The sequence below is a fragment of the Phalangium opilio genome, unplaced genomic scaffold (assembly GCF_054372755.1).
Source record: "Phalangium opilio isolate 3A_F unplaced genomic scaffold, DU_Popi_V2 ptg000031l_1, whole genome shotgun sequence".
NCBI classification, from domain to species: domain Eukaryota; kingdom Metazoa; phylum Arthropoda; class Arachnida; order Opiliones; family Phalangiidae; genus Phalangium; species Phalangium opilio.
In genome coordinates, this window is record NW_028324158.1 from 12595993 (window position 1) to 12612700 (window position 16708).

Genomic DNA, 16708 nt, shown 5'->3' on the forward strand with positions numbered 1-16708 from the left:
GTAACTGCAGTTGTAATCCCGCACCATAGGGCACAAAAAATGCCACATCAGAATAAATAAAGTAAGAAAGAAAGAAAGAAGGAAAGAAATATTTTGGGGGCAAAGAAGTATCGATATACTAAAATTTGGTAATATTTCCATGGCCTTAGGGACTGACAGCTATTTTTTCATCCATCCAACATTCATTTGAAACTATGTTGGAAATTTCAAATAGAAAGGGAACGGGGAAATTTCTAAGAAAAGGTACGCAATTCCCACCAGTTATATTTATATTATAGGAAGGGTTGATGAAGGGCGAGTGTATGTCTGTCCAGGCGTATTTGAAAAAGGCGCCAAATAAGAAACCGTTCCCTTAAAGGATAGAGACTAACGCCATCTTTTGGTTCATAATTATAATAATATTTCTTAATCTTTCACCTTCAATTTAACAATAATTTCATCGTCGCTATCATATTGAGGTTCTTTAGGAAAAGACCAAACATTCGCGTCAAATTTAATTTCCAAATCCCTCTCCCTAAAGAAGTGTAAGGCAGTATCGTTAAAGATATCATCCCTTTTAAAAGTATTGGGTATTTGCACTTCGGTCACGGCACTCAATACTAAATTGACGTATTTCAATTTAGTCGCGAGGTATTGTTCCGTATTAACAAGTTTAATACGCGAAAAACTGTTCCCTATAATGGCCACGTTTTGTAAAGAAGTAATGTTCCAATTGGCCCAAAGTAAATTATTATAGAGAGGTTTCCCACAATGAACCATGTAAAATAGAGTTTTCTCCGTTGTTTGAAATTTACCTTCATCATTAATTTTTAAAACTTCAAAGCCAAAATCATTTAACATCGTTTTTTCACTTTCAACAAAAACTGGGTCAAAAATTGATACTCTAGACTGAAATTCATCCCTTAAAATTAGTAGTAAGGCTAACTGGTAACTCGAGTTGAGGCAGGAACCAAAATTGCCCAAACCATAACATACTAAATGTTTAAAATTGGCAAAATGGGTTTCAATTATAGACAAAACTTCAGTGTAGAATTTGCAGCTTTTAAGTTCAAGTTTTTGTTTGTTTAAAGTTTCTAGAAACAGTTTGAAGTTGCTTATTTCCGGAGGGGATGAATTTGGAGAAAGACTGGTGACTTTGGGTTTGAAGCATCTTGCTCCTTTAGCGCCATTTTTCCTTTTAACAATTTGGAAACCATCAGAATCAAGTACATTGTCAGACATGATCCAGATTGGATTGATCTCAGTACCAACTTCCAAGTTGTTTGGAACAAACTTCACCAAATTTGCGTAATAAGACGCTTTCTACAAACAAATAAGTAAATAAGAGAGATCATGAAACCATGATGAAACTCTATTCCTAAGTTTCGAATTTCGTACTAAATTAACCAGGGTTTAACGTGCAAAAGCCACGTTGCAACTTGCAAGACTCCTAAATTAACCAAGGCTTAACGCGCCAAAGCCACGTTGCAACTTCCAAACCCCACTAAATTGACCAAGGCTTAACGCGCCAAAGCTGCAAAGCATTGTCAAAGCCACCAGCCCACCATGGATGAAACCACGTTGCAAACCCCGCTAAATTGACCAAGGCTTATCGCAACATAGCCATGTTACAATTACAAACACCGCTAATTTCTAGTTTTCTGTAAAATGTCTACAAATATAATTTATACCTACAAGTAAATGAACATCCACTTTCTCGATTGCGATGATATTTTTTGACCCTATTGTAATTAAACTTATTAAATATCTAATTAAATTTTACAAAATAGACGACAACCGGCTTCGAAGCAACCAAGAACTGAAACTGAATTAATACGAAAATAACCCGCTGGGCGCCACTAAAAACTACGGCGTTTTTCCATTGGCCAATACTGAAAACGTTTGCGGCTCGTGATTGGCTGAAGTCTAATGTTTACATTTCTTGTGGACGAAATATTTCGATAGAAAAGGCTAATTAAGCGTTTAAAATTAAAATTGAAGACATAATTTTAAGCTATTTGTTCCAAAATTAAATATTAACATCCGTTAAAATTTTCCCCGTAGTTTTCGGCATTTATCCCTACATAAAACGCGGAAATTTATAGCTAAAGAGAAAAAAATCATTAAGCCTTGGTCATAAATAGGATGCTAATTTGTCCGGGCCAATTTAATCTCAATTAAATTGATATCCATTAAATTTGGTGGAGAAATAATTAAATCATGGCCGAAGCCCAAATAATCACGGAAAACAACAGCGTGGTAATTGAAGAGAACTCAGAGGTATATATCATTTGAATGTTACCCATCATTAACCAGGCCATTCCCGTAACGGAAAGTTAAATTTTAGGACCATTTTCAGGAATCTAACGTCAGATTAAGATTAAAAAAACCCAAAACTAAAAAGAAAGTCATTTGGAGGGAAGATACTGTCGATAATGAACATATGAACAAAAAGAAATCGAAATGCTGTTGCATTTACGAGAAACCCAGATCATTTGGTGAAAGTTCCTCCGACACTGACGATGATGAATGTGAAAATTGTCGGGGCCATGTTGAAAATCGTAAAAGAACGACGCAGAAAGTACAAAAAACAACTGAAAATTCCTTGACTCAAGTTATGCCCCCAGAATTAAGCCAAGCTGTATAAAAAAATACAGACAGCCGAACAGAGAGTACACGTACTATTGAAATAAATAGACTACGTCCTATAAATATATATAATGTAACCATAAAGCGCAAATATTGTATTTATTCCTGTTTCCCCCATAATTTTTAAATATAATTAATTTCAGTCAGGCTTTTCACAATTAGAAAAGGCTTAAAAAAACGCCATTAAAAAAAAAAACAAAACAAAAACAAGCTAACCTTGAATATTGTTTATCATTTTAAATACATTATTTAATTATTTTGAATAATTAAAAAATAAAAATGATTATTGAAAACCCTAATGATTCCAATCCAATCATTTTTGGTAATTGGGAGGGGGGCGGGGCCTCAGGTACACCTTACATAATACTTAAATATTAAAAACTAACTAACGAACAAACCCTCAAAATCAAAATTCCTATCACTTTAGGGCGTCTTAATTACAATTAACACTATTAATTAACATCCCAAAAAAAATAATTATCATAAAATATTGGGATTGGGAATTAATGGGATGAAATGAATATATTTAAACGGGTAATTAAATATTAATTATGATTAAATGAGTAGCTTAAGTACAATTTGAACTATACTTCCTCCCCAATTTTTTAAAAATAACTATTCCATAGATATTTTTTCTTTTTTTCCTTAAGGCAATTAATTAATCTAATGTTTTTTTGAAAATAGTTCCCCCCCCCCCCCAATAGTAATTAAGCTAATTATATCCCTAATTAATTTTGGTTAAGAAAAAGAAGATTGCACGTTTCTGGAAAGGGGTATTTGGTAAGGGGGAGGGGCTTTGGCATTGATTTGCTTGACTCTATTACGCGAACGCCATACTTTCAAGGTGAAATCATCACTGGCGGTGACCAACATTTCGGGATCTTTGGGGTTAAAGGCCACGGAATTAACAACGTCACCATGGGGTAGCTTAGCCAGAAGATTGCCATAATGACGGTCCCATAAGTATCCGTGTTTATCCTCAGCCCCACTACATTAATTACCAATGTTTGTTCGATAATTAATAAACTCGTCTATTCTTTAAGACTGAAAGTGGAGGTGATATATTTACCTTGAGACGTATTGGTCACTGACGTCCAGAAATATGAAAAAACATTCATCATTGGGCGTGTAAGCTTTGTGCGAATGTAGCATAATGCCCACTTCTTTCAAGGTCACAAGGTCAATGACGTGAATGTCAATTTCTTGGGCAATTGGTGGGGGACTTAAGGGACGTTCAATATCATAGTTCTTGGGCCATGGACGACTGTTCACGTAAAGATACCTGCAAAATAGTAAATACCAACTTGACAATGACTGACCCATGACTAAATAAATCTAATGTTGATGGTTTTCACACCTGTGATCGGGTGATAATCCCATTCCAATGATATGACCATGAAGATCAATAATATGATCAACTTTATCATAAAGGGGGTCTTCCTCTTGCAAGAAATTATTGCCAGGGGAAGAACCACCCCCATTCTGATCAGCATTGGACTTTTCTTTTAATCTATCAGCTAAAGTCGCGGTTTCTTTAACCATTTCTTGAAATCTATTGGGGAAACTTTTAATTTTGGTTCTCGGCCGTAATTAATTATTTTAATTGGCCATATGTCTAATCAGCGCCACTAGCGGATGGTCTGAAAACTACTCCCATAGAGTCTAGGTATATTTAAGAGGGTTTGCAGAATTTCCGTCAGATGGCGCGGCGTTCGAGCCACCTGGCGGAAATTCTGCAAACCCTCTTAAATATACCTAGACTCTATGGGAGTAGTTTTCAGACCATCCGCTAGTGGCGCTGATTAGACATATGGCCAATTAGCCTTATTCCTGATCAGCGCCATCTACCCATAGCGGTGACTTTGAGAACTACTGTAAGCGGCAAGCCAATCAGATGTCGCTAAAATCTGGTGACGTCATTTTTGGTAAGACCCGAGAGTGCCAGTTAGTGACGTCACCAGATTTTAGCGACATCTGATTGGCTTGCCGCTTACAGTAGTTCTCAAAGTCGCCGCTATGAGTAGGTGGCGCTGATCAGGAATAAGGCTAATTAGGCCTAGTATAACCTGAATGGCTTAATTCTTTTGAATCCAATTTGATGCGGAGTGTATGTCAAAGATCCAGTTGTAAAAATTAGAAACTTCTCACGGTGGTCCAGTATCTTGGCCACACTAGAGTCTTCTTCCGCGCTTTCTTCTTCACTTTCACTACCACCTTCTTCCGGTTCCCCCCCATCTTCCCCCGCTGCCTGGGGGGAATAAGCCTCTGAATAATCAGAGAAATCGGGAGTTTCCTCATCATCATCAGAGTTTGAATTCTTCTCTTCATCCCAAGGGAATAATAGAGAATTGTTACAATCTATTTCATCCGGAGATATTGGTTTAAATTTGTTTTCCGGATGTTCAACTCGTCTATATTCTTGGCTATAACGAATGGGGGATTCCATAGTACACGCTACTTTGCTTTCAGCCCCAAATTCTACTTTTTCATCCCTGGAATTCAAACTCGAAGGCGGAACAAAGTCAATTGACCTTCTCCGTCTAGTATTTGTTAACTGCCATTGGCTGGAAGACAAGGCATTGTGGGAGACTGGGTTTCCTTTGATAATATAATCGGGAAGAGAATTAGTCGAGGAATGAGCTGACCACTGATTGTCCGAGGAGGTACATCCCCTAGGGATGCTTCTCCCAACATTCTCTTCCCCATCCTCCGTCTCTTCATCACTGGGGCACAAACAATTTGCCACCATTATCGTACGAATTGAACTGGCGTTCTGATTCAGAAACCTATAGTTTTAATTAACGAGTGAAAACCAATTAATAAAATTAATTAAGTTATTAATCGTAATTAAGTATTAACTGACTTAAATAATCGTTTAATAATTGGTTTTCTCTCAGATTCTGACTCTTGCCAGGCTTTATTTAACCATAAAGCGGAACAAGAGACCAAATGTCCCAAGAAATGAAGTCTCCCTGATAACAAGTAATTGTCAGTATACCAAGTACCGAATAAATCGTAGGGTTTGTTTAAAACGCGACATTGAAGAGTGAATTCGTCTGAAAACATTAATTAATTCATTTACAAATTTGATGATAATAAAAATACAAATACCCATAATTAAAATTAATTAACGTTAACGAACTTTGTAAATTAAACACTGCTATTTCCCCTGACGCAGTATGAGCTCCAAAATGAACTCCCGATACTAATAACAAGCTATCAGAGTTATTAAACTGCGAGAATTGAGTATAATTCCAGTGGTATTCCTTCATATCGGCACTGTATCTAATGGTGGCCGGATAAGTTGCGTTCCATACTTTAACGAACCCGTCTTTACTAGATGAGGAAAATAATTTGCCATTGTGGGAGAAACTGACGTGTAGAACTTGATGAGCGTGTTCATTCAGCGTTTCCGTTTCAATAACGGGGGTTTTGTACAATAATCTGCGATATTCGCGGTACCAGGATGTTTTTCCAGGCACAATAGGGATGGACCGGTCAATTTTCCATTCCTATATAGAAATTATTTCACCCTGATTTTTCCATAGAAATGATTTTTGATTGAGAGTAAAAAAAAACATAACCCTTACTCGATAGAACAATCTTTTCCAAAGAGAACCGTCTCTAGTTATTCGATACCAACTATGGCAAACACAGCCGCAACGTAAGAGTGTTTTAGCATCCAAATAAGAGAATATTTGCAATAACAGAGATTCGGGGAGATTGAATAAATCCATACTGGACTGGATTTATTATAACTTTCCAGCTCTAATTATATAATAATTTTACTTTCTTCTTCATAAATTAAATCCCATAAAACCTGTTATTAATTATAGGTTTAAGATATAAAAGGCATTGACCCCGTCCCCGACTCCCGAGACCAGCTGACAGCTGGGTGACATGCCTTATCGTATCGTATCGAAAATTGCGGTTTTTTAAACAACTTTAGGGGTTCTTAATTAATTTTTTATAATTACCTCGATGACGGTTGTTAATTAAAGTTAACTATATGAATTTAAGTGTTATAGAAAGGTTTTTTAACCTAAAAATTATATTTTTAAAAATGTAAACAAACCAAGGCAGATTAGGGGCGTCTGCTTGAGGACATCCGGATCCGTGGCTGTTGGGTACTCACCTACTCGGGTTGCCAGCAAGCCGCTGGAATATCTTATTGTTGTAATCATTAACAAATAAAAAATGAATTTAATTTTTTAAATATGTATTAAATAAATGAGGGGAATTAAACGCCGCGTTATGAAACTGAACTTAAGTCGACTTAAAGCGAAATACGTCTTATTGGGCGTGATTGTCGTGGTGCTGGCGGACATCATGGGGTTGTTCAGTCACATATTGGAAACGCATTACGACGATTTTTCGTATCCTTTGGATCTGGATTTGATGGAAATCGTCGAAGCGAAACGAGAAGGAAGAAAAATCGACGTGAAACCGATAAATAATTACAATTACACCTACTTAATTAGTAACTCTATAAAATGCAAAGTTGCCGAGACGCGCGAGTACGAGGACATCACCTTATTAATCCTAGTTAAATCAGCCATGAACAATTTCAAACAACGAGACGCTATAAGAAACTCTTGGGGGTTTGAAAGAAGGTTTTCGGACGTCAAAATAAGGACACTATTTATGGTTGGCATCAACCCTTACAATGAAGATCAAAATAGGAAGATCGTGATGGAAGATAAAAAATATAACGATTTAATTCAATCGAACTTTGTAGACGCTTATTACAATAACACCATCAAAACTATGATGGGCTTCAAATGGGCGGTAACCAATTGCCCTAAAACCCAATTTGTCTTTCTAGTTGATGATGATATGTATGTTTCCGTTAAAAACTTGTTAAAATTTCTCAGGAATCCTTTAAACATAGAAATATCCGCGGGGGGAAGAAAATTATCGGGAGTTATCCTTAAAAGCAATAATGTTGAGGATGTTTTAAAAGATGAAATAGAATATCAAGATCAATTTGACGATCCTTCTAATCCAATGGATAATAGGAAACGTTTTTATGACGGCAGATTATACGGGGGTTATTTATTCCCCGATTCTAGTCCCATGCGTCATAAAACCTCTAAATGGTACGTCAGTCTCTCGGAATATCCCTTCCATAAGTACCCACCTTATATCAGCGCTGGTGCGGTTGCATTGAGCTTCCCGGCTCTTTCCGATATGTTTGCCGTCAGTTTTTACACGAAACATTTCAGATTTGACGATATATATATGGGTATTTTAGCCAAAAAGGCTCAAATTGAGCCCATTCATAGAGACGATTTTTATTTCTGGGGAAAAGAGTATTCTAAAGAGGGCTACCGTGACGTGATAGTCGCCCATGGATTTGATAATCCACAGATTTTGTATAAATCATGGGAGGAACAAAGAAGTAGCGGGAATGCCTGAAAATAAATATTAATATCAAATTGAATAAAGAAAATATCATTCAGGATTTGAATTCTAGGAGAAATGATTCCCAAAAAATATTATTCTTTCCAAGAACACAAATCCTTTGAAAAAGGAAAAGGACAAACTAATACCTTAAAAGAATGGCCTTTTTCTAAACATAAAAGGGAATCAAAATATTATAAAAAATATATTTAATTTGTCTTAAAAACGAGGACTACTGCGCCGCCATTTTGTTTTAGTGGCGTCTGCTAACTCGAACCTCTTATCCCTACGTGATTGGTTGAATTCTCACAGGGTGAGGGAGGTTAGGGTAAGGTAGGTTCGAGTTAGCAGACGCCACTAAAACAAAATGGCGGCGCGGTAGTCCTCGTTTTTAAGACTAATTTAATGCTAATTTATTTTATTTTCTATTATATTTTTGCTAACTCGAAACTCTTATCCCTACGTGATTGGTTGAATTCTCACAGGGTGAGGGAGGTTAGGGTAAGGTTACTAAGGTAGGTTCGAGTTAGCAGACGCCACTAAAACAAAATGGCGGCGCGGTAGTCCTCGTTTTTAAGACTAATTTAATGCTAATTTATTTTATTTTCTATTATATTTTTGCTAACTCGAAACTCTTACCCCTACGTGATTGGTTGAATTCTCATAGGGTGAGGGAGGTTAGGGTAAGGTTACTAAGGTAGGTTCGAGTTAGCAGACGCCACTAAAACAAAATGGCGGCGCGGTAGTCCTCGTTTTTAAGACTAATTTAATGCTAATTTATTTTATTTTCTATTATATTTTTGCTAACTCGAAACTCTTACCCCTACGTGATTGGTTGAATTCTCACAGGGTGAGGGAGGTTAGGGTAAGGTTACTAAGGTAGGTTCGAGTTAGCAGACGCCACTAAAACAAAATGGCGGCGCGGTAGTCCCCGTTTTTAAGACTAATTTAATGCTAATTTATTTTATTTTCTATTATATTTTTGCTAACTCGAAACTCTTACCCCTACGTGATTGGTTGAATTCTCATAGGGTGAGGGAGGTTAGGGTAAGGTTACTAAGGTAGGTTCGAGTTAGCAGACGCCACTAAAACAAAATGGCGGCGCGGTAGTCCTCGTTTTTAAGACTAATTAATTAAATGCTAATTTATTTTTTATTATATTTTTCTTTTTATGTTTAGAAAAAGGCCATTCTTTTAAGGTATAATGTTAGTTCTAAATTTCCTTTAAATAATTAATAATACAAATTCCTATATATCCTTAAACATAGAGATCTAGTTTTTGAAAAATAAATCTAAGCGAAATTCGCAATCAAGCTCAAAGCAAAGTTAGAAAGAAAATGTCTCGTCTTACGTCTTACAAACTTTATAAAATTAAAATTAAAAAGAGATTTAAATTTTTTTAGAGAAATCTATTAAATGTTAGACAATCAAAATATCTTCCCATCCAATGTAGGCCTTAATTAAAAATTAATCCAAACCTTAATCCAAGAAAAATACGTTTTAATTAATATTAATAAATATCTGTTATCTTTCCTTGTCTTTTTTTAGGTCAAATTTTATTTATTTACGGACAAAAATTTTGTAAAATATTTTTAAGTTTTCTTTTTTAAATTTAATTTAAATTAAATTAAATTAAAGCGTTATTATTATTAATTATTCAATTATTTTTCATAAAGGTCATTAACAGCGTTTCTTATATTGCTTTAATTAATTATTTATTTATTTATTATTTTATTTTAAGTCAATTATTTAAAATTTAAAATAAAAAAAAATTAATTTAATTTTGTCAATAGATACGATTTATTAATTAATTAATTAATTAAATTTTAATCATGATTATTTTTCATACTGTGCACTGGTTTGTTTGTTTGTTTGTTATTTCTTGCACAAATAATCATAGTGTTTATTTGTTTGTTTGTTTGTTTGTTACTTAAAGGTTTAAGGAAATGTAAAATAAATATTTAAACTTGAACAATATTAAATAAAATTCTGACTTAGAAGTGATTTCATTCTCAGGTGTGTGTGTGATGTCGTTTCTTAATTAATTAACGTTCAGTGATTATCGTTTGTTTCTTTGTTTGTTTGTTTGTTTGTTTATTGTCCCTCTAAAAAGTGTCTTTGCGGTTTTCATAGTGTTTTAATTTTTAAATATATTTTATTGGTGAATATCTTAACTATTTTTATTTTGCTAACGTTAACGAGTTGTTTGTTTTTGTAAACGCGGGAAAATAGGCCTATTCTTATGAAATTAGGCCTAATATTTATGGTGGTTATCACGCGTATTCTGAAGGAAATCAGCCCGCTAACTGTGGAACACTTAAGGTCCACCGGGATGCTAAAAATGGCGGATTTATACTCGGAAAAATGGCGGACGGTCTTCCTGATTGGTCTGACGTAATCCGTCCGCCATTTTTCCGAGTATTCCACTGCCATTTCTAGCGCCCCCACAGGACCTAAGTTGTTCCACAGTTAGCGTGTCCACCGATTTCCCTCAGATTACACATCCTCTCCCCCATTTCGTTCTTGTGAAAGGGGATGATTCAGTAAATCGGTTTTAAAATGTTCTTATTTTAAATTTTGATCTAAAAAACCTTTAAACTTCCCCCCCCCCTGAAGAATCTTTCAGAAAAATAGGCCAAACTGGTCTACTACATATGATTATTGCTACTACTACTAAAAAAATGGATAATTAAAGGCGCTAATTATCTTAAATCTCATATTTAAATTAATTTCCCGGGTGTGTATGTGTGACGACAACAACAATTAGCCTTATTCCTGATCAGCGCCACCTACCCATAGCGGTGACTTTGAGAACTACTGTAAGCGGCAAGCCAATCAGATGTCGCTAAAATCTGGTGACGTCATTTTTGGTAAGACCCCCGAGAGTGCCCGTCAGTGACGTCACCAGATTTTAGCGGCATCTGATAGGCTTGCCGATTACAGTAGTTCTCAAAGTCGCCGCTATGGGTAGGTGGCGCTGATCAGGAATAAGGCTAATTCCCGGTTTAAGTTTAAATATCAATATCAATGAATAAATTATTAACAGTGGTTAAATAATGCCCTACTAATTTTAATTTAATCTCTAATTAATTAACTTTACTCGTTAATGAGGGGGTTTAGGCTAGACGCGGCTGACGAACCTTTATAAGAACTCGAGAGTGAGGGGGAACGTTCCCTATTAAAACGACCGGCATGCAATGGGGCCAAACCTTGTTGAGGATTAGCGTTAGCGGGAATCCCAGCCCCTGGTTGTTGCTGCTGCTGGGAATGTTGTGGTGGGAGGGCTGGGATTTTCTGCAAGAGAATTTCGGGTCCCCCCGCGTATATATTTGAAAGAAACCTCCACATTGAGTCCGAAATTGACCCATAATCTGAACCTGTTTGGTTTTAAAGGCCGAAATATTAACTAACCCACCCTTATCGGAGGTCGTGGTTCCTTCCCAACATTCTTACCTGGTCTAAGAACATTTACTCCATTCTTAGAGTAACAAATGGTCGTATTGTCAATAGATCCAGGCGGTTCTAATTGAATTCACAGTATCCTTTAATATTAAATTACTTAAGTGTAATTAAAAATAATTACCGTTCGTTTTCCCTTTGACAAAGGCTTCCCATTGTTTAAACCAATAAAGGGAAAGAGCGTAAACTGCTTGGGGTGGCGACTCCTGACTTTGATACTCTTTGTTTAAAAGGACAAAAGTGTCGTGTTCCGTCTTCCGTCTCCGCTCCAATGACTCTTGTTCTCCCTGACACGTTGGACAGATGAACAAATGATTGCAAGGTGGACCTCCCCCAAATCTAAGAAAGAAAGTTTAATAAAAACGTCACTCAGAAATAACTTTAATTAAATTAAATAAATAAATAATTACGTGTCGTGTAGATATTCCCAAACAGCTTGTGATAACATGGTACAGAGATCTTCAACGTAACTGGCCTTATTGGGATGAACACCACCATGACTGCATAAGAAATCAGTGTTGGTGATTGGTCCTGGTTCGGCAAATGTGTTGAAACGATTCACCCATTGTTTTGAGATGTAAAATTGAAGCAATCCAGGCTGTCATAATCATAGATCATCATTAATTTAATTTAATTTAATTAGCCTTATTCCTGATCAGCGCCATCTACCCATAGCGGTGACTTTGAGAACTACTGTAAGCAGCAAGCCAATCAGATGTCGCTAAAATCTGGTGACGTCATTTTTGGTAAGACCCGAAAAGTGCCAGTCAGTGACGTCACCAGATTTTAGCGACATCTGATTGGCTTGCCGCTTACAGTAGTTCTCAAAGTCGCCGCTATGGGTAGGTGGCGCTGATAAGGAATAAGGCCAATTGACTTTAATTAATAAAAGTAATCATTTACTTCTGATTTGCTTCGTTCCATCAATTCAACAGCCAGCTGTCTTTTCTTGATGATTTCATCGCATGATTTTCTTAAGGTTTATTTGGTTAATTTAATTTAATTAAAGTTAATTAAGAACTTTAATTAATAATTAAATACCTATAAAATAGAACATAGGCTTCACAGTTTTGGACCACCTGGGGGTCAACAGCAGTGACATATTGGTCATCAAACTCGTACCATTGATCATTAATGTGGTTCAAAGAATAGGCAGTGTAATGACCAGCTAATTAAAATGGTTGATTAATTAACTTAAATTAAATTATTAATTAAGGTTCTTACAGCCAGCTGTTCCATGATGACAAATGACAGCGATTAAGTCATAAGTAGTAACACCTCGGGGACAATCTAAATTTAATTCTAATCTTAATTTAAATTAAAAAAAAGCATTTAAATTTTAAACTTAAGTTAATTAACATGCCTTTATGTAAGAACATGGACATGTCAAGGCCTTCCATTGGGAAAGAGACATAACTCCCAATTTTAGATGAAAACATGACTTCATGACGAAAACGTTTCAAATGTATACACAAGACCTAATACATTTAATTTAATTTAATCCTTAATTTCTTATCTTAATTTAAAAGAACTACCCTAAATACTAATTAAATTAAATTAACCTCTGGCAATTGCAGAACTTTAGAAAATTTGATTCCATTGCGCAATTTCTTGCATTTATCGCAACTGTACATGTTATCACCCTTTAATTCATCAGCGGAGAAAAAGGCCGATAAACAATCTTGTAAACTGATAGTTGGACCCCAAAACCAACTGATAGATTGTTAAATAGATATAAGTTAGAGTTAATTACCCTTTAAGTACATTAAATTAATCTTAATAATAATACTTAAACATCCACCCAAACATCCATTGTAGCCAACTCTGTCGATTGTAAGAATCGGAACAAGAAGAGGCGACAGTTGCCAGACTATTTTGACTGGCGCTGTTTGACTTTTGCATCTGGATGAGACCACCGTGCGTGGAATGCAACAAGTTCAAGTGGTCCCGAGAGGGAATTGGTAGAGAAAGGTCTTGGAACGTTTCTCGAGTGGTTGAGATCTATTGAAGGACAATTTGAAAGACTGATTCCCCCCAGGGTCTCGGTGGATGCTTCGCATGATTTGGGTAAACTTACACTTACAGTATCGCAGGTTAAACATTGAACGGAACTAAGAATTTTCCCGTCAAAAATATCAGAGATAATACTGCGAAACATTTGGCTTTTCTTGCATTTTCCCAAGCCTTTATTAGTGCATCTGTTGGTTTTACCAATAGGGCCCGGGGTTGGGTGCATTTTGTTGCCAACAGAGACGGGGGAAAGATTGTTTGAAAATCTAAGATCAATGTTAATTATTTACCTCTCCTTTCTTTATTTAAATTAAATTAGCCTTATTCCTGATCAGCGCCATCTACCCATAGCGGTGACTTTGAGAACTACTGTAAGCGGCAAGCCAATCAGATGTCGCTAAAATCTGGTGACGTCATTTTTGGTAAGACCCGAGAGTGCCAGTCAGTGACGTCACCAGATTTTAGCGACATCTGATTGGCTTGCCGCTTACAGTAGTTCTCAAAGTCGCCGCTATGGGTAGGTGGCGCTGATAAGGAATAAGGCTAATTAAATTAAAGAACTACCTAAAGGGGGCGTCGGTGGGTTTTTTAGGATTATTTGTTTTCTCATTGGGGTTTTCAATGGGTGATTCTAAGGAGGCTGTTGAAGAAGTTCCATTGGCCAACTTGATCCCTTCATCACTGTCCTCATGAGGACGTCTTTGAGACAAAGCTCTATTATCCTGAGAACCACTAATCAACTCCGTTTCCTCCATAGCTTCTTGTTCAACAAATTCCCCGGAATAGGAACTCTTTTCGCTGCTAAGTCCGGAATCGCAGGTTTCAAACTCAGCCTCTGATTGACTGGAATCATCTTGGATGTCCTCCAAATGATCCTTTTCACGTTGATTCTCCTCATAATTCCCATTCTCATTCTCTTCATTCCCATTTGGGTGTGAGTCGGGTGAACATAGGGACGTGGTTTCATTGTCAGAGTCAAGGGAATCAGGGACGGATTCTTTCAACTCTTCATGCAATTGATCCATGAAACAACGCAGGAATTCCTGCGCGTCTTGCTGAGTGTAACCCCGGAAAACGGGGAATACCACTTTAATTCCGTGAGCTATACCAGAAGGAACTACATAGCTTGGTCTAAAACAGTTTGTTGAAATTCAGATCATCCATCCGCTTTCTTAACTATTGGGTTCATACAAGTTTTGGAAAACCGATTTCCCTGAGTTTTCCAGGGTTTTTCTTTCCATATATTTCAATGCGTTTTTCCCATATATTCCTCCCGTTTTCCCCACATATTTCCCCCCGTTTTCCCCATATATTTCCCCCCGTTTTCCCCATATATTTCCCCCCGTTTTCCCCATATATTTCCCCCCGTTTTCCCCATATATTTCCCCCCGTTTTCCCCATATATTTCCCCCCGTTTTCCCCATATATTTCCCCCCGTTTTCCCCATATATTTTGCCCCGTTTTCCCCATATATTTTGCCCCGTTTTCCCCATATATTTTGCCCCGTATTCCCCATATATTTTCCCCCGTATTCCCCATATATTTCCCCCGTTTTCCCCATATATTTGCCTGCGTTGTCCAGGGTTTTCCTCATATATTTCCCAATTTCCTTGCGTATTCCCCATCTATTTCCCTGCGTTTACCAGGGGGTTTCCCCCCATATATTTCCCTGAGTTTTCCAGTCCTTTTTCCATACATGTTGTAATAACAATAGGAGTGGTTTTTATATAGTTGAAGCAACCCCTTCAAAGCAAACTTACTCAAACCTCACAAATTTTCTTGTGGGTACTTGTAGGTACTTGTGGGTACTTGTGGGTGCTTGTGGGTACTTGTGGGTGCTTGTGGGTGCTTGTAGGTACTTATGGGTACTTTTAGGTTTATTTCCCTGAGTTGTCCAGGTTTTTCCTGTTCCCCAGGTTTGTATGAACCCTGACTAAAGTTTTATTTTATTGTAAGAAGAACCTTTGTTTATGCCAAATTTCAGAAACGAGTTTCATGTAGCTTTTAGCTAATCCAGGCTTCAGATCAGATCGGACGTAACAGCCACAATCCAAAAAGAACTGTGTCAATTGCGGGCTGAATAACCATCATTAACATATTGGGTATAAATTAAACTAATAAGCTAAGAATCTGAAATAGAAGAGTAGGAACAAACCAATTTGATAGGGCTTGTAAAGCGGCATTCATGTAACAAGTATTTCCTAAATTTTGGAGACCAGTTAAGCCTCTAGGTTTGAAGTTTTGAGGGTCATCATCATCATCATCATCATTCAAATCAGGTTCAGCCGCTGTCACCAAATTGCTGGAGATATGAACAGCTTGGGACAAAACTCCGGGAGCGGGAGGATCATTGTTCTCCAAAAATACTTCTCTTTGACACAAATAACACCATACTCGTAACGTCACCAAGTTAAGGATTAAGGAATGAGTGCTATTGCTTTCAAAATGTTTTGTGCTATGATCAGCTTGACCATCTCCACATCCGACGTATAAGCAATCGTAATGCAAGCAAGCCCATAAATTGGGACCGTTAGAATCGCAGCTATCGCACTTATTTTGCTGCAAAAATGTAGAAACTTTGTTAAGCAAACTTACTTACCAAGTTACCAGCATTGAAGACTCCGAGAGATTTAAACTCACTTCTTGTTTTTTGATGATATCATCTTGCGCGTAATCGCCAACGATACAAACGTGACTACAGGAACTCGACATTTTTAAGGTTATAACTACTTGCTAACTATTAATATTTCTTAAATTAATTTTCTACGAAAATTGGTTAATGATTAAGCAGAAATAATCGTTAAGCCTTGGCTCCATATATGGATTTTTTAAAGTTCTCGTGTCGAAGATGCTGAACCATTTCTAGCCGATTTATTTCTTACTTTTCATAAGATGACGCCCTATTTAGAAGAAACGTTTTGGAGGAAAATGGCTTGGAAACACTCGCTAGTATTTAATTACATTTTATCGATTCAATTATTTACCGAAAGAAAACACAACAAACGGTTACCTACTGCCGTCATAGCGGAAAGTAAACTTTACCTTTGACCCCGAAACCGGAAATGGCTTTCAAAAATCTCCCCGGGAGTCGGCACCGAATCAAGATTACTTTTCCGTAAAATCATCAAAATTCATGGAATAAAACACGATTTTAGAGGGAATTAATATGAACTCTGATAAAATAATCCCCTCTATTAATATAGGCCTA

At 36.7% G+C, this 16708-nt stretch overlaps 5 protein-coding genes across 8 annotated transcripts; 2 read left to right on the forward strand and 3 right to left on the reverse strand.

Moving 5' to 3' along the window:
* Positions 1-405: 405 nt before the first annotated feature.
* On the reverse strand, positions 406-1221 carry LOC149690696 (SRR1-like protein). Its single transcript, XM_089870531.1, has one exon. The coding sequence runs from the start codon at positions 1219-1221 to the stop codon at positions 406-408; it is 816 nt and encodes a 271-aa protein (XP_089726657.1).
* Positions 1222-2115: 894 nt separating this feature from the next.
* Positions 2116-2927, forward strand: LOC149690697 (E3 ubiquitin-protein ligase PPP1R11). Of its 2 annotated transcripts, none has more exons than XM_089870318.1 (2): positions 2116-2259; positions 2339-2927. In XM_089870318.1, the coding sequence occupies exons 1-2, from the start codon at positions 2200-2202 to the stop codon at positions 2624-2626; spliced, it is 348 nt and encodes a 115-aa protein (XP_089726444.1). In that variant the 5' UTR covers positions 2116-2199; the 3' UTR covers positions 2627-2927. The 2 variants fall into 2 exon arrangements, with proteins under 2 accessions (XP_089726444.1, XP_089726443.1); XM_089870317.1 differs by having other exon boundaries at positions 2118-2259; positions 2327-2927.
* On the reverse strand, positions 2712-6365 carry Fbw5 (F-box and WD repeat domain containing 5). The gene is made up of 7 exons (XM_089870307.1): positions 6219-6365; positions 5771-6140; positions 5492-5684; positions 4695-5414; positions 3986-4180; positions 3698-3910; positions 2712-3616 (listed from the first exon to the last, which is right to left on the reverse strand). Exons 1-7 carry the CDS (start codon positions 6363-6365, stop codon positions 3367-3369), a joined length of 2088 nt encoding a protein of 695 aa, XP_089726433.1. The 3' UTR covers positions 2712-3366.
* A 391-nt stretch (positions 6366-6756) lies between these two features.
* Positions 6757-10035, forward strand: LOC149690699 (beta-1,4-mannosylglycolipid beta-1,3-N-acetylglucosaminyltransferase brn-like). Its single transcript, XM_089870311.1, has one exon. The coding sequence runs from the start codon at positions 6859-6861 to the stop codon at positions 8044-8046; it is 1188 nt and encodes a 395-aa protein (XP_089726437.1). The 5' UTR covers positions 6757-6858; the 3' UTR covers positions 8047-10035.
* Positions 9907-16698, reverse strand: Usp20-33 (Ubiquitin specific protease 20/33). Of its 3 annotated transcripts, none has more exons than XM_089870297.1 (15): positions 16141-16698; positions 15656-16059; positions 15463-15576; positions 14065-14631; positions 13574-13766; positions 13280-13491; positions 13053-13203; positions 12854-12968; positions 12715-12780; positions 12532-12658; positions 12394-12463; positions 11901-12088; positions 11615-11829; positions 11485-11553; positions 9907-11408 (listed from the first exon to the last, which is right to left on the reverse strand). In XM_089870297.1, the coding sequence occupies exons 1-15, from the start codon at positions 16210-16212 to the stop codon at positions 11128-11130; spliced, it is 2844 nt and encodes a 947-aa protein (XP_089726423.1). In that variant the 5' UTR covers positions 16213-16698; the 3' UTR covers positions 9907-11127. The 3 variants fall into 3 exon arrangements, with proteins under 3 accessions (XP_089726423.1, XP_089726424.1, XP_089726422.1); XM_089870298.1 differs by having other exon boundaries at positions 13292-13491; positions 13568-13766; XM_089870296.1 differs by having other exon boundaries at positions 13568-13766.
* Between the last annotated feature and the right edge of the window lie 10 nt (positions 16699-16708).

Excerpts from the sequence above, each read along its gene's own strand:
- LOC149690696 (XM_089870531.1), bottom strand. The coding sequence starts at position 1,221 with ATGTCTGACAATGTACTTGATTCTGATGGTTTCCAAATTGTTAAAAGG.
- LOC149690697 (XM_089870317.1), top strand. The coding sequence starts at position 2,200 with ATGGCCGAAGCCCAAATAATCACGGAAAACAACAGCGTGGTAATTGAA. Across the intron at positions 2,260-2,326 it reads TAATTGAAGAGAACTCAGAG|GACCATTTTCAGGAATCTAA; the intron begins GTATATATCATT and ends GTTAAATTTTAG.
- Fbw5 (XM_089870307.1), bottom strand. The coding sequence starts at position 6,365 with ATGGATTTATTCAATCTCCCCGAATCTCTGTTATTGCAAATATTCTCT. Across the intron at positions 6,141-6,218 it reads GGAAAAGATTGTTCTATCGA|GAATGGAAAATTGACCGGTC; the intron begins GTAAGGGTTATG and ends ATTTCTATATAG. Across the intron at positions 5,685-5,770 it reads AGCAGTGTTTAATTTACAAA|ACGAATTCACTCTTCAATGT; the intron begins GTTCGTTAACGT and ends TAATGTTTTCAG.
- LOC149690699 (XM_089870311.1), top strand. The coding sequence starts at position 6,859 with ATGAGGGGAATTAAACGCCGCGTTATGAAACTGAACTTAAGTCGACTT.
- Usp20-33 (XM_089870296.1), bottom strand. The coding sequence starts at position 16,212 with ATGTCGAGTTCCTGTAGTCACGTTTGTATCGTTGGCGATTACGCGCAA. Across the intron at positions 16,060-16,140 it reads ATATCATCAAAAAACAAGAA|CAAAATAAGTGCGATAGCTG; the intron begins GTGAGTTTAAAT and ends ACATTTTTGCAG. Across the intron at positions 11,830-11,900 it reads TGGGAATATCTACACGACAC|ATTTGGGGGAGGTCCACCTT; the intron begins GTAATTATTTAT and ends TTTCTTTCTTAG.